General features: G+C 36.8%; 1 protein-coding gene across 1 annotated transcript in view; it reads right to left on the bottom strand.

Annotated features, from left to right (window-relative positions):
• LOC107745005 (stabilin-2-like) overlaps positions 1-16159 on the bottom strand; it is a 45865-nt gene extending 29706 nt beyond the window's left edge. Inside the window, exons 1-36 of the mRNA XM_016558842.1 lie at positions 16073-16159; positions 15252-15379; positions 14844-14950; positions 12177-12262; positions 12022-12088; positions 11832-11927; positions 11633-11755; positions 10941-11137; positions 10709-10839; positions 10485-10618; positions 10145-10227; positions 8809-8952; positions 8440-8583; positions 8266-8328; positions 7354-7470; positions 7166-7219; positions 6995-7075; positions 6350-6502; positions 5994-6053; positions 5455-5550; positions 5242-5328; positions 5033-5144; positions 4763-4940; positions 3804-3897; positions 3568-3726; positions 3395-3490; positions 3190-3300; positions 2322-2369; positions 1592-1728; positions 1359-1467; positions 1171-1248; positions 885-974; positions 660-767; positions 434-565; positions 222-350; positions 72-134 (exon numbers count right to left, since the gene is read on the bottom strand). Of these exons, the coding sequence (XP_016414328.1) occupies positions 72-134; positions 222-350; positions 434-565; positions 660-767; positions 885-974; positions 1171-1248; positions 1359-1467; positions 1592-1728; positions 2322-2369; positions 3190-3300; positions 3395-3490; positions 3568-3726; positions 3804-3897; positions 4763-4940; positions 5033-5144; positions 5242-5328; positions 5455-5550; positions 5994-6053; positions 6350-6502; positions 6995-7075; positions 7166-7219; positions 7354-7470; positions 8266-8328; positions 8440-8583; positions 8809-8952; positions 10145-10227; positions 10485-10618; positions 10709-10839; positions 10941-11137; positions 11633-11755; positions 11832-11927; positions 12022-12088; positions 12177-12262; positions 14844-14950; positions 15252-15379; positions 16073-16159 (3882 nt within the window). The remainder of the gene's footprint in view (positions 1-71; positions 135-221; positions 351-433; positions 566-659; positions 768-884; positions 975-1170; positions 1249-1358; positions 1468-1591; positions 1729-2321; positions 2370-3189; positions 3301-3394; positions 3491-3567; positions 3727-3803; positions 3898-4762; positions 4941-5032; positions 5145-5241; positions 5329-5454; positions 5551-5993; positions 6054-6349; positions 6503-6994; positions 7076-7165; positions 7220-7353; positions 7471-8265; positions 8329-8439; positions 8584-8808; positions 8953-10144; positions 10228-10484; positions 10619-10708; positions 10840-10940; positions 11138-11632; positions 11756-11831; positions 11928-12021; positions 12089-12176; positions 12263-14843; positions 14951-15251; positions 15380-16072) is intronic.
• Positions 16160-16402: the final 243 nt, after the last annotated feature.

The raw sequence follows: 16402 nt of genomic DNA, 5'->3' as shown, positions 1-16402 counted from the left end.
ATAGTTTCAGAAAAAAATAAATGTGATTTTTCTTTTTTTTTTTTTTTTTTTGGACCACACTGTACACTCACCAGTCTTTTTGTTCCTGAAGGGCAAGGGTTCTCAGTTGGGTGGAAACAGTCCATGCAGCGTCCCTACAGATACAATGTACATTTAGATTGAATATTTAAATGATACAAGTAAAAATGACCAGGTAAAATGGTTAAATAGATATATTGCACCGTGATAATTTTGGTGGTAGCTCTGTCACAGCGGTTGTTGGGAATACTCAGGACTGCAGACACGGTGTGGATCACACCTTTACTGGTCTCTATATCAGTCACGTTCACCTCAGCCTCATTTACAAGCAACTATGACAGAAAAATCTCATATTTATAGAAGACTTAGCATTTGATTTACTAAGCTGACTTGAAATAATTTAGCACTGACTTACTTTCTTATCTTGTCGGAAAATTCCCAGTTGGTACGAAAAGCCAAGCATGGTATCTTTATACAGTCCATCCACCAAATCTCCATCTTTTAGAGTCTCATTTATTATAATGTGATACTGGGTCACATTCAAATCCTAGAAACAAATACACAAAATTCATGATGCAAAAATGAGACGCTTTATAATTAATATCATTACGGCTGTGTATTTTAGTGTGTTTGTATAATACCATTGACTCCTTGCCCGTTCTACTGAGGTATTCTCGGATCGCGCTGTCTGTTGGAGCAAACACAGTAAAGCCCGAAGACTCCTCCATTTCATTAGTCAGGTTGTGTTTCTGAATAAATGCAAAATAAGTACAATTCAAAAACAAGTCCAAGCCATATGTAGAGGATGATTATTTTCATTCGTGGTGTGGCAGGCCTACAAGACTTAGACAAATTAGCTGACTCACCAAGAGAGAGCTGTGGAAGAGAGAGAGATCAGCCCTCTGACTCAATACTTCCAGTAAACCTTCACTCATCTGTCGCTCAGGCATCAACACCTAGAGTGAACAACAGTGACAAATTTCTTCAATCTGTGTGTATGTCATCACTTTATCAGTAAGTTTGCACTTTATTTTAAATTTAAGAAACACAATTTTGCATAACCCTTTCTGTGTACACAATTACGCAACTGTTAGTAAATGAGACCCAATGTTGTACTAGATTTTATTAAAAGAAAAGACTCTAGGGTCGTACTTTGTCAATAAAATGGATAACTCCATTCTTTGCTGCCATATCTCCATAAGTTATTTTTCCTCCTGCGACAATAGTGGTCTGAATAAAAAGACAAACAGAAAACATGATAAAGAAAATATCTTGGCGGAGTTGAATGACAGACAAAATTGTACTGGGATTAATCGAAAAGAAAAGCTGTTTCCTCTTACATCATTGGTTGAGTAAACAGGAAGTGTCCTTTTTAAAACGGAAAGCAGTCGTGGGGAAGGGGATGCACGGAGATCGCTAAGAGCATATAACCCATAAACAATGTGGCTTCTGTGAGGAAAAACACAGCTAGTTGTATTTTAACAATGTAAAAAAAAAAAGATGAATCATTATCAAAACTATTGAAATATGACAAATTAGCTGATGTGGTTGCATGTCAATTATGTGGCATTACTTGACAAGACTTGGAAGGTTACTGCGGGTCATCCAGAAGTCTTTGTCTTCTTGACTCAATTTCTCTGTGGCCTGAGCCGATGGGACGAAGAGTGTGTAATTTTCTGTCTCTGACAGCAGTTGAAAAAGATCGGCTCGCTATGGAATATTCCAGAACGTATTAGGAACTCATTTGCACACAATCAGCCTTGAATAACAATAATAAATCTCAGTTACGTACATTTTAGACACAATATTACCAGTAACTTTGTCTATTTTTGTTCCAAAACAAAGCCACAGCAAAACTGTTGCATGTCTCAGAGTAGTAACATAATGTAATGAATCAGTGTTTTTAAACAAACTGAAGGAGTAAATGATTCAATGACTCACTTGTTTAGTTTCTAAATGAATCAGTGTTTCTGAGTGAATTTCTTAAATGAATGAATCGACTAATAAACAGCAACTTGTCACCACCTAGTGGTGCAATAATGTAATCTGCAAAAACAGTCAATAAAAACACCCTACCACTAAATGTATGGAGTCTGTCAGGAATGTGCAAACACAGACAAGTGATACAAACAGTGAAAAGCTTATAAAAATTAGTGGACTATATATGCTGCTTATCCAATCATATAAGGATCAGAACTGTTGTAAAATTAAGGTAATTTGGGACATTTTTCCCAGTCATCTCAATGGCAAAAAGTGTCTCAAATTTACCTCACCCCTTCTTTTAAAGAACATTTCTAACTTACCAAGATCCAGAGGTTGAATTCTAGAAGATTTGGGTTCGTTGCCACCTCCTGCACAAACAAAATGACTTTAAGAATAAGGTTATACAAATAGTAGCAGCTGAAGAATTGCATGCAGTATAACACATAATAGTAGCCTGACCTCTGTATAACCTTATCAAATTATACGAAATTAACACAAAGTCATACACATTACCTGTGCTAGGGTATTCAAAAACAAGTCCAAGCCATATGTAGAGGATGATTATTTTCATTCGTGGTGTGGCAGGCCTACAAGACTTAGACAAATTAGCTGACTCACCAAGAGAGAGCTGTGGAAGAGAGAGAGATCAGCCCTCTGACTCAACACCTCCAGTAAACCTTCACTCATCTGTCGCTCAGGCATCAACACCTAGAGAGAACAACAGTGGCATATTTCTTCAGTCTGTGTGTATGTCATCACTTTATCATCAGTAAGTTGGCATTTTATTTTAAATTTGAGAAACACAATTTTGCATAACCTTTTTTTTTTTTTTTAATAAACTTGTACACAACTGTTAGTAAATGAGACCCAATGTTTTACTAGTTTTTATTTAGAAAAAAGAAATGAAAAGACTCTAGGGTCATACTTTGTCAATAAAATGGATAACTCCATTCTTTGCTGCCATATCTCCAATAGTTATTTTTCCTCCTGCAACAACAGCGGTCTGAATAAAAAGACAGAGACAAACCGAGGACATGATAAAGAAAATCTCTTGGCAGAGTTGAATGACACACAAAATTGTACTGAGACTAATCAAGGAGATAAGTTGTTTCCCTCTTACATCATTGGTTGAATAAACAGGAAGTGTCCTTTTTAAAAGGGAAACCAGTCGTGGGGAAGGGGATGCACGGAGATCGCTGAGAGCATAGCTAGGGTTCCATAACAGATTTTTCCATCACCAGCATAACCATCCTCACACACACACTGCCATCCACCTGGGTTCAGGAACTGGCAGGTGGCCTAAGAGAAAACAGGAAAATTAAAGAATTCAGCATATATACATTGTATGAAAAAAAATGTGTGCCGTTCCATGATGATTTGTTTGAGCCCTCACCAGGAAATGACATCCACCCTTCTGCTCCACACACTGATTGACAGGTTCACAATCCCTCCCATTGCCGTGGTAACCACTTTTGCAAGCACAGTCACTCTAGGGTAGAATATCAATCATCAAAAATCCTGTAAATCCAAATAGATGGGGTTCGGGAATCACAACGCCCCCCTCACCTGTCCTGGGCCTACATAGATGCAGGTGGCATTGGGGTGACATCCTCCTCTGGATGGATCCAGACAGTTATTGATGGCCTGGCACTCATCTCCATCCTCTCTCCACCCACTCAGACACTGGCACGTGTGTGTGCCAGGACCAGTCTTTATGCATTTGGCCTGAGAATAAACGAGAATAAGCATGCTATCATAACATGGCAACATTAAACACAAGCACACAGATGCATCTGACTTACATTGATGCTGCAACCTCCACGATGTGGCAAAGCGCAAGGATCGCTTTCAACACACATGTATCCATCTCCTTGAAAACCAGGCTTACACACGCACCTAAAATCACACAATGATTCACTGATATTTTCTTTTCTTACACCTTTTTTTTTTGATGGTCTCCTTGCAAAGGACTCCCTTACTGCACTAAAAAAGCAGCTATGTAAGACTAATTTATAATGTGTGATATTAAAAATAAATAATTAAATCTGGACATCATCATCATCATAATAACAACAACAACACTACTACTACTACTACTAATAATAATAATTAACATTTATCTCTATAGAACTTTTCACAATGAATATTGGTTTTAAGCAACTTTTTTATATTTGTAATCTCTAAAATGTTTGCCTTGTTGGCAAAGGACCCCCTTCCTACAACATAAATGAGTCCTACATGTATAATTGCTTTTTTATTGTTTGAGAAAAACATTGTGATATTAAAGTGAATTAATTAAATATGAACATCAGCATAATAATAATAGTAATGTATTACATGTTTTAAATTAAATGTATTAAAAAAAACAGCTATATTATGCATACAATGCAAAGCAATATTATGGTTAGAGGACTCATGTAAGACATTTATATTATGTGAAGAAAAAAAAACAGTTTGATATTAAAAAATAATTAACTAAATCTGGGCATAATAATAATAATAATAATTTATAGATAATTAATGATTCAAATATATTTAGCATTCACAAAAAATACTGGACTAAAGCACAATTTATTTATTTTTTTTACATAAAAAAACAACAAATCTTTTAGGTTTTAGTGCCTTTCAACCCCAAAGGTCTCAAAACTCTAGTTTGACATCCCTATGCCTAAAGTAAAGTATTGAATAAATAAAAGTAGCACATTAAATTTGCAAAAAAAAATCTGTCTGTGTTAAACGTGATAGAATGTGTACCACTCACGTGAATGCTCCCTTATTGGGCACACAGTTAGCATGGGCATGGCAGGGCTGGTTGGGCCCGCACAACTGGGTCTGCTGCTCACAGAACTCTCCGGTATAACCCTCTTTACAAGAGCCCTGCTTACATTTACCACTGGACTCTGGACGGTTATCACACACGCCATGTATGCATCCACAGGCTGGTGTTAGGAGGGATGCAAAGAAAAATTGTTACTAAACATCTGGAATATTTCCAAACCTTATGCAGTAAGCTGATGAAATAAATTTGTACTTTTGTCACAGAATGGGCCGAATTTGTTGGAGTCGGCACAGTATTGGCACCGTGATCCTTTGAAATTGGGCTCACACTGGCATGTGCCGTTTCCATCTATACCCTCTGAGCACTACAACAAAAGAAAATATAAGTCAAGACCTTATGACACCTAAAAAGAAATGCTGAATCGTACAGTATGAATAAATGCGAATGTGCATGGGGTTTACCGTCCCATGAGAGGAACAAGGGGCGGTGAAACCACCTGGGCACGGGGAACAGTCTGGTCCAAAAAAGCCTTTACAGCAACGAGGGGCCTAGTCAAGACAAATAATTGCTAATTTGACTGGATCAGATCAACCATCTAAGCTAGATGCAGTTACAAATTATGTCATATGCTCCGATATTAAATGCAGATAAATAGTAGTGAATCAAATACTCACAGTCTTCGTTTCATTGCAGAAGAGGGAACAGCCAAGGGTGGGTATGATTATGCCAAAAGTCTCCTTTTTGAATACACAGCCTCTGGTGAATACATCCTGAGAATGAGGAGACCACAAAGTTGGAGAGGCACAAATCAGTGTCAATATGTACAATTTCACTCCAATTTTAATGAACAGTTCACCCAAAAGTGGAAATTTGCTTAAAATGACATTAATTGATGGACTGGAGTCTTGTGGATTGCTTATGGTTTATTGTAATGTTTTTTATCAGCTGTTTGGACTCTTATTCTGATGGCACCCATTCACTGCAGAGGATCCATTGATGAGCAAGTGGTTAAATCTGTTCAGAGGAAGAAACAAACTCATCTACATCTTGGATGGCCTAAAGGTGAGTACATTTTTGGGTGAACTATTCCTTTAATGCCTACACCTCTGTTAAGACTAAAAGGCAACATTTAAAACAAAGGTTTTATTTTTTAACTTAAGCTTTGCTGTTTTAAATTATAGCACGCACTAATGATTATTTCTGAAAAAGTTACCAGTGATTCACCAGTTGGACAGGTAGATTTGGAGACAAGTATACAGCTAACACATGGACCCTGTAACAAAAAGACAAAAAGACACACGCTCTCGTGTCAGTTTGGTAACAATCACTTGTTGCAAACAAAAAGGAGGTGGCCAATCTACTGTGCATGTAAAAGAACAAACAACAACTTAAAAGATGAAATGTGTAATTTCCATTGTTTCCAAATAGTTTTCTTGAACACTACCCACCTCTTTAAACATTAAATTGTATTTTACATATAAATACTTTCAAGACAGAATGGTGTATCTGTATATACAGCTAAATTGCTATGACTGGTCAATACAAGTGGAGATGACAGATTGGGCTTACCTTAAAAATATTGGTTTCTTTGATGTCACACCTGTGAGGTATGATGGGCTCTATGGACGGAGGGATCAGAAGCCCCTCCAGTGAATGAAGACGGCCGTTCTTTGCTTCAACATCCAGTTCTAGAACCGACTCCCCATTGACCAGGATTTGCCCCTATATGTGAGAGAATCAGTGGTCACATAAAGTATTTGGACCTTTAAATCACAATTAAAATGTATGAATTTCAATGCCTTATTTCAGTGGCATCATTTTTTGTGTCTGTATGGAGGGATTTACTCTCAAGTTCACACAGGTGTCCTAGCAGAGTAACAGCAGGTGTAGTTCATCACATTAACTATGAACATTAACTAACATTTGACCATGTGTATAAATATGTATACCTTTTGTGTTACCTTTCAATACTACATTAAAATTTAAATCTAATTTTTATTTTTTTTTTACAGTTAGCTTGTGATGTCTGTCTAATAAATTTTTTTTTTAATAATAACTGCTTCACAATGAATCCCACATATTATCTAATGCAATGGCATTCATGTTTCTTAGGTGCTCCAATACTTTTGATCGCCATATTTTCAATTTATCTTAACATTTGAAATATGCAAATATTTTCAATTTGAGTTGAATTAATGAATGATTGTTACTTACAGCAGTCGTTACATTAAATGTCAGGACCTGGTCAGCCAAGGTCACAGCACGAGGATTCGACACAATGAAGCTGGCACTCAGCTGTAGACAGATAAGAGAGACAGCATTTAATTCATTAATGACCTAGAAATGGATTTGAACACACACATTTGCACACATTCACACACAAACCTGAGAAGTGGACACTATGTGATTGCGCATCAGTTCAAGTAGTTTTGTCTTACCCTAAATTGGGAGAAATGAAAAGAAAATGTATAGTGATGCTTATGAGACTGGATAGAACATACATACAGAGAATGTAACATAAAAACTTTTTTTTTTTTATTTTTTATTAAACAGATGTTATTTTTGCACTGTACCTCCTCTGAGGTAAGGAAGTCTAAATAGCCAGGCTTCAGGAAGGTAAAGGCTATATTTGTTGGAGCAAAAAGTGTGTAAGGTCCTTCTTCTTCTAAAACAGTTGCCACATTGCTTTTCTGAGAAAAAAAATATCAAAGGGATCAAAAATTATATATAAAAGAATCCTAAAAAAAATATATATATATATATATATATATTACGAAACAACTGTTTTCAACACTGTATAACAAATGTTTCTGAATGATCATGTGATAATGAAGACTGGAGTAATGGCTGCTGAAAATTAAACTTTTCCATCACTGAAATAAATTACATTTCAAATATATATTTAAAATGTTACTGTATTTTTAATCAGTTAAATGCAGCCTTGGTGAGCATAAGAGACTTCTTTTAAAAACATATAAAAATCTTACCAACCCCAAAATTTTGAATGGGTTTGTATATTTCCACAAAAGGTAATTTAATTTTATAAGTAACATCTAATAACTCACATTCATAATTGATTTGAATAAACTGATTAAAGTATTTGAAGCAAAAGGATGACCTTGGATATGTTTTATATGGTCAGAAAAAATGACCTATTAAACAAAAATAGTCTCTTAAAATCAGCTCTACACTGTATTAAAAAAAATGAAAATGTGCTGGTAATTTTCTACCAGGACAATATCCAATTAATTTTACAGACATTTCTGTTGAGTTAACCTTAAAACAACTCTAAATAATGCAATGAAGTGCAAAATTCTAAATGCAGGTAAAACTTCAGATTCCTTCATATTAATACAGTACATCATTTGAATTATTGTTATTTTTTACAGTGTAGCAAATATTTGATAATAAAAAAGGTCATTTCTAGCACAGGTGAAATGTTTTAAAGTACACTAAGGGATTAATAGAGTTTAAATCTCTGTTACCTCAAGCAGAGATTTAAACTGAGAGAATTTTCCATTTCCTGAGAGAATCTGCAACAGGTTTTCCTTTAAACAAAATAAGAGACAAATAAACATTGTTGGTCCTCCTAACAATCAAAAACAACATTAAGTAAGTGTATGACGTTCATGTAACACAAATCCTTTATCTTCACAAACCTCTTTCTCGCTTATTACAGTGGAAGGAACTGCATCCATCAGCTTATCTACCAAATGGATGATTCCATTTGAGGCAAAGATATCCGTCTCCACAAGCGTTCCTTTCTTACGGCTGCCATGAAGACGGATTTTTATCTGGTCTGCCTTGAAAATAGAAGTTTACCAATTTCAGAAACAGTCTTATGTATTCTCTGTCATCTTAACACACACAATGAAACATAAACAGATCTGAGCAGGAAAGAGTTAAGGAAAGAAACAGGATGTGATGATTCCGCTCTTGTATCCTGCATTTGCACATCCTTGAAAACAAGCTATTCAATATATACACACACACACACACACACACACAACCTGCATTCAATCACCTACATCTGTCAATGATTCGGCAGCCATGCCGGTCAGAGTGTAGTAGAGGATTCCCTTCTTCAGCGAGTCAGAGTTCACCTCTCCCGCAACCATGTGCAGCTTAGCAAGATAGCGAGCGCTCATCTCGTTAGCCAGCAGGGTTTTCACCTGGAACAAAAGCATGCTTAGTATTTGTTTGAATGTATCCACCTTATTTTGCAACATGCAACTAAGCTGTTTTCTGTGAATGTGCGAGACTTCAGTTTATTAGCTGCTATAGGTATAATAATAACTAAAAGAATAGATTAGACCAATACAATACACATTTCTATGCTGGTCTGAGATGATTTACATTGTTTATTGCTGGTTTGGTGCTTGTTTAGTTGCTGCATCCGTATAGCCACAGAAGACTTTACAATGCTAAAGAAAAATTCTTTTTCAAATAAGTGCTTCATATTCATCAAACAATCCTTAAAAATGTATCACGGTTTGCTCAAAAATATTAAACTTCACAACTGTTTTCAAAATTGATAATAGAAGAAATGTTTCTTGAGCAGCAAATCAGCATATTAGAATGATTTCTGAAGGATCATGTGACACTGAAGACTGGCGTAATGATGCTAAAAAAAATTATACTTTGCATCACAGGAATAAATTGCATTTTAAAATATCTTAAAATAGAAAACAGTAATTTTAAATTGTATTAATATTTCACAATATTTCTATATTAGATACTATTTATAATTATGACAATATAATAAATAATATGATAAGAAATACCAGTTTGCAATATCAAGCAGCTAAAAATAACTGGAAGCCTCACACATTCAAGTTACAAATGGATGCATCCGATCCTACGTTAAATATAAGGTGCATAGATGAATGTGTTATGTTGGTGTGTCTGTGTTGTCTAACTCACAGATGTGCCCTTAAAAGCCTTGTTCACTGGTACAAACACGGTAAACGGTCCAAGGGAGGTCAAGGGCCATGACATGAGTTTATCTGAAACAGCAGAAATAAAATTAGCACAACACTGTATGCGTCTACTGTGTCTATTTTATTTATTATTAGGAACTTTAACATGTTAGATAATGTCGTGCATTTTAAAATATCTTAAAATAGAAAACAGTAATTTTAAATTGTATTAATATTTCACAATATTTCTATATTAGATACTATTTATAATTATGACAATATAATAAATAATATGATAAGAAATACCAGTTTGCAATATCAAGCAGCTAAAAATAACTGGAAGCCTCACACATTCAAGTTACAAATGGATGCATCCGATCCTACGTTAAATATAAGGTGCATAGATGAATGTGTTATGTTGGTGTGTCTGTGTTGTCTAACTCACAGATGTGCCCTTAAAAGCCTTGTTCACTGGTACAAACACGGTAAACGGTCCAAGGGAGGTCAAGGGCCATGACATGAGTTTATCTGAAACAGCAGAAATAAAATTAGCACAACACTATATGCGTCTACTGTGTCTATTTTATTTATTATTAGGAACTTTAACATGTTAATGTTGACACCTAAATGAAACACATCTGTAAAAAGCTTGAGCTATGAAAAAGCGATGTCTGAACAATAAAATGTTCCTCTGGGGTGGCTCTACCTTTGAAAACGGTGAAAACCCAATAATAATAATAATAAAATAAATAAATACTGAGATTCCAGCCCAGGGCGTCACTTACTGAACAGTGTGATGGCACTGGAGAGTTGACCCGTCCACTCTCCTCCTGGCTTCGAATTCAAGTCCTGCAGCTGCTGAATTATGTTCCCAAAGCATATTTTTCCATTTCCAAGGTAACCTTCACGGCACTTACAGCTAAAATGTTTGAAATTGAAGGCATAGTTTTGAATATGTGGAAAAACATCCATTCAAAATCAACCAAACAATTGAGAATTTGTCACCTACTCGACTGTTCCTGGTTCCACTGTGGCACAGGTGGCATATTTATGGCAGGAGTCTGGTTTGCACACATCTTTTACACTGCAACCCTTCCCTTCAACAAACTTCTCAAATCCCTCCAAACACTCACAGTGAGACTGTGGAAAACAGCAGGATTGTGAAGATGGCAAACCGTAATCAAAGCAATGGGTGCATTCAAGCTGCTCAGAAAAGAGCAAAAGAGTGTTTACAAACACACCTTTCCAGGGCCATCATACACACAGTGTGTAGAGCCAGATGTGCAGTTGCCCAGGTTTGTCTGGCACGGGTCGATGGGCATGCAGACACGGCCGTCGCCACTGTAGCCTTCTGTACATGTGCAGACATGCTGGTTTGGTCCTGTATGCGCACAAACTGCGTTTGCATGGCACACGCCTCTCAAGCAGGGGTTAATTGCTGCATAAACAATGTGACAAATACAGAATAACCATGTTTTGACCCACAAAACATAAAGAGTTTTGTTGCTTTTAGTGGTCTGTTAAAATAAACTTCAGTGTATGCGTGTGTTTATATATATAATGTGTGTATATATATATATATATATAAAGAAATGGTTGAATAAAGTCATTATTTTTGTTTTCTCTGTGCACAAAAAGTATTCTCGTAGCCTCATAAAATTAAAATTGAACCACTGATGTCACATGGACTATTTTAATAATGTCTTTACTACCTTTCTGGGCCTTAAACGTGGTAGTTGCGTTGCTGTCTATGCAGGGTCAGAAAGCTCTTGGATTTCGTCAAAAATATCTTAATTTGTGTTGCGAAGAACGAAGTTCTTACATGTTTGAAACAACATGAGGGTGATTAATTAATGACAGAATTTGCATTTTTGGGTGAACTAATCCTTTAATGAGTCTTTTCCGCCATTAGCAGTGTAAGTGCAGTACTCACATGTACACTGGGTTCCATCACCTTGATAACCAGGTTTGCACCTGCACAGAAGCTGCCCAATGGACATGTCCTCAATACAACGAGAATTCGGTCCACACCGCAAAGCAGCACATGCTGGGAGTTCTGAAGAGAAAAAATACACTCACTCATATGCTTCTACAATGTCACATGTATCATACACACACAGAAATACTCTTACCTCGATCGCAGTCTATGCCAGTGTACCCAGACAGACATGTACACTGCCCTGTGCCCTTCACACCACTATCACATATGCCATTCTTGCAACTACACACTGAATAGCACAAGCAGAAGTTAGAGCACAGTACCAACACCAACAAAACCCAAATCAATCAATCCTGTTGTTCAGAATGAAAGGAGACTCTTACCGTTACTGCATGTGGGTCCATATAAGTTCGCTTTACAATCCTCGCAAGCTGTTCCGATGAAACCTGGCTGCAAAAAAAGTAAAAAAAAGTCACATCAGATGCTCAATAAGAGTGTGTTTGATTCAGACAGAAGAAAAGAAGGAAAATAAACTTACTGCACATATGCAAGTCCCATTGCCTGCTATACCTTCAGAGCAGACTCCATTATTGCTGCAGGGAGTGGCTGCTGATCCTGGACACTCTGTTGACAGAATAAAGGATTCCTTTCATTAGATTTCATGACACTGAAAGTGAAGAAACCTTTTAAAATTTTTAGTTTCAATCAGATAAAATGGCCAATTTGGAGATATTAGTCGCACATTGGACATTCAAACAGTAGAGAATGGCGCTAGCACTACCAAGGTGATGGGTTTGCATGAACTGCATTAATTTAACCCTCATGTTGAGATCTGGTAATTTTTTGTTATTTTTAAGGATTTTTCCCCACCTTGTTAGACTTATGGTGTTCCCAGTCAAAAATGACCAGCCTACAAAATTTGCTTGTAAATCTCTCATTTTGCTATATTTTTACCAAATAATGGATTCAATCTTTTCATCGATTTGTATTATTTCAGTTAGCACAGGTTTTGTTTTCTTTTTGGAACTGACTGGTCGTAGGCCTCACTGATCTGAGCTTATGCACATTGCCAAAATTAAACACAAATAATGCTTTATTTTGACTCAAAAACTGAAGTGCATAAAATCAGATTACTGAGGTCTACAACCAATCATTTCAAAAAAGAAATACAAAACTTGTGCTAATGGAAAGAAAACAAGTTGACAGGAAGATTGAATCCAAGATTTGGTGATAATATCGCATATTGAAAGATTCAAAAGCTATTTTTAAAAGGCAAAATTAGGTAACAGGATTTTTAGCACAGGACAAGTGTATACCACCAGTACCTTGAATGTAATAGATATCTTTTGGATAAATGCACCTACATGCATAAAATGTAAATGTAAAACATAAAAAATTTAATTTGTTTTAAATTTTGCTAAGGCAAGGTCAGCAAGAGGTCAGGAAGACTGATATGAGGGCAGATGATTTGACTGTTCTCTGTTCAGTTTGAGTGAGACCGATCTGCGATCATTGTGTTTTCTAAGACTGATCTGGGGTCAGTGGGTTTGGGGTGGTAGGGTCTCTGCGAGAGGATATGAGTTAGCAGAGTTTCTCTGTTCTTCAAACAGCCCCTCGTCTGTTCCACTGACCCTCACTCATCCTTTCCTTCCCGCCATTGTTGCCCTGGACACTTAGTCCTGACAAAATCCCTTCATCGAGATCAGATCCTTCCGGGCAACTCATACATACACACACACACATCAGCCACAGACGTGACACGACAAATAAAAACCACGCTTGCAGTCAGAATATGCAGACAGTTAAGTCATGAGCAGGCCCACTTTCTGCACATTCTTCACATTTCCTACATTTACTGAGAAGGAAAAGTTTGGGGAAATAAGTACTACTAATCTTCACAAATTTCAAAACAGTGACTATAAACCCACCGAAAGGTACAAGAAAAATGCTACATGTTGCTCTCTGCAATTCAGATTTCTGGACAATCTAATTCAGAATTTGTCAAATATGACAGGAAAAAAAGCATTTCCTCCCATAATGCTTCACTAAGCTTCCATAATGCTGACCCATCTCATAGACACAAAGGTCAAATCATTTAACTCTTGAGGAACAATGCAGGAAGTTCTGCTGATGAGAGACCAAAGAAACCAAGACAACACACGGTAACTTAAGTGCTTGACTCAGCGAACTCAAAGTGGGATCTGTTTGAGTGCTGACAGACAGAGGAAATACTGGAAATGAGACCTCCACAGTGTGTTGGTCAGCAAATTCCAGTGGTAAGGAGGCACAGACCTGCCATATCCCTCTCTGAGGGAAGGAAGTACACAAATCCCTTGTTACCCAGGGGCTCAAAACTTCCTCTCATAGTGTGTGACAAGACACACAATAACATGTCAGCTTATATGTACTGGATATACAGCTCCCTCAGGAGAAACAACTGTGAGAAACAACACCATCATGGTGTCATTATCACATAAAATGTTAAAAATGGAAACAGAAAGGATAAAGTGTGCCTTCCAAATATTGACAACCGTGGAAGGTCACATTCATGCATATTGGATTTATATCCCTAACCAAAAAGAATGCTAATGGAATTCCGATCATAATTTGAAAGTGATCCAAAAGGATCTTATTGGAATCAAATAAGAATTCTAATAGGAGTTACATAAGATCCTGCCGGATAAACTAAAATTCCTACTCCCTAGTTTATTTCTTCTGGAAGTTCAATTTATCTGGATCATATTTTATTTTTAGAGAATGCTCCCTTTAGTTGTTTATATTATCTCATTACGATCTCTTAGGACTGGTTATGACAGAATTATGAGAAACCGTCATAAAAATGTATATGAATTATGATAGAAATTCTGTTAGAATTCCTTTAGCATCTATTTGGACTAGGAATGATAGCAATAAAGTTATGTTTTTCAACTTCTTTTCCCAGGAGGAGCCATGCTTCCCTTGTTTGTGTTTCAGTCTTGTTAGTGGTCACATCAGGATAGTTCCTCTCCGACTCTTCCGATCAAAATATTCCCTCAGTGTATCTTCCCTCACAGAATGACGGAAATACCAACTGCCATTTAAAATGTGTAAAAATCGGATAAGAACACAACAACCGCTTTTAGGTCATAGGTCTTCTATGGAACAGATTTAAACACAATTCTACATAAACAACCACTGAATTCTTCTTCACTGGCCTCAAACTCACCAATGCAGTCATTGCCCCAGTAACCTGGACAGCACTTGGGCTCCACCGTGTCTTTGTAACACTCGAACGAACAGCCCTTGACAGACAAAGCCATTGTGATGTGATACCTAAACACATATAGAGAGATTACTGTATAATTTTTGCCTCTGTATTTTGTTTATGCACAAAGGAAACACCTCATCTTGTCACAAAAGCTGTTAATGACCTGTTAAAAGTGGGCTTTATCAGATGTAATAGCTTTAGATGTATAGAAATCTATCTATCTATCTATCTATCTATCTATCTATCTATACTACACATTATACTAAATATAATGTGTAGTAATAGATGTATGAGCTTTTAAACAAATTGTTGCTGTTCTTGATTCCCGATAATAGCAAAACCTTACCAGCACACATAAACACATACCTGCAGTCCCTTGTACTTTTCTCTGGCTGCCTCTTGGTGTAGTCATCAGGACATTTTACTAAAGACGTCAAGGAGCAGGAATGACACTTTGATTTAGTCACCACCTGGATGTTCTGGTCACAGCGGTTCTGGCCACAGACATCAACACAATCACATACAAACACACACATACAGTACACATAGCATATTAATTCTAACAACAACAAAAAAAAAAGACTGTTGAGTGCAATGTTCTCTTTCATATGGCATTTTCACAAAACCAATAAAGTTGGAAAACATGCTGGATCTTAACACCTGTCACTGATTTTCCAAGGAGATTTACCTGATTCGTTCATGACTTTGCAGCTGGCCAATACCATTCTTAGGATTATTTTACCCAGCATTCCACAGTGCATGTCAAACGATACTTAAGAATTGCTTACATAATGTGTCTTAAAGTGCTACATTTTTCAACTGCAACCACAGAAATGTAAACATTCTCCAACTAATTATAGAGAAAGTATCCCTGGAAATGGATATGAACAGTAATATCAAAGAGAACCGCATGTTTATGTTGTTCTATAGATTGTAGACTGACAAAGAATGTAAACAGGAAACGGAAGTAGAGTGAGCTTTGATTTGAAAGATTTCAACTGATTAACCTTGGAAAGCATATGCGTCAGTACAAGTAGACCAAAACAAACTGCTTTCTCTACTAATTCTACTCTACTAATTTGTTAAAACATGTTTTATCTTGCAGTATGGCTGTTAAAAGGAATATAATGTCACTTCTGAACACCCATATTACACACATGTTGCATGAGTATATGTGTGAATCTCACCTGTGATGCTGCACAAGCCATCCAGAGTATGTCAGTCCCCAGCAGTAGGATCAGACCTCCGCAGATTGAGTTTAAGATGAGCTTCATGGTAATTATACTTTCTCTCTCTCACTCTCACTCTGTCTTTCTGGCTCTCTGAGGTCCTTCACCAGACTGCGGCCACACAAGTTGGCCTTCTGCCTTTTCAACAGTTCCTCCCTCTCTCTTTCCTGTACCACAACATCACGAGAGTCAGGGGGCGACACCTTCCCCTAAAATTTCAGGCAAATGCCTAAATCCCTTTCATACTACACATAAAATCATCGCTCTTTCATTAATCATACCAGAGAA

This window comes from Sinocyclocheilus rhinocerous, unplaced genomic scaffold (genome assembly GCF_001515625.1).
Source record: "Sinocyclocheilus rhinocerous isolate Xijiao unplaced genomic scaffold, SAMN03320098_v1.1 scaffold2032, whole genome shotgun sequence".
Lineage (NCBI taxonomy): Eukaryota > Metazoa > Chordata > Actinopteri > Cypriniformes > Cyprinidae > Sinocyclocheilus > Sinocyclocheilus rhinocerous.
This window is presented reverse-complemented; position numbering and strand designations above follow the sequence as displayed.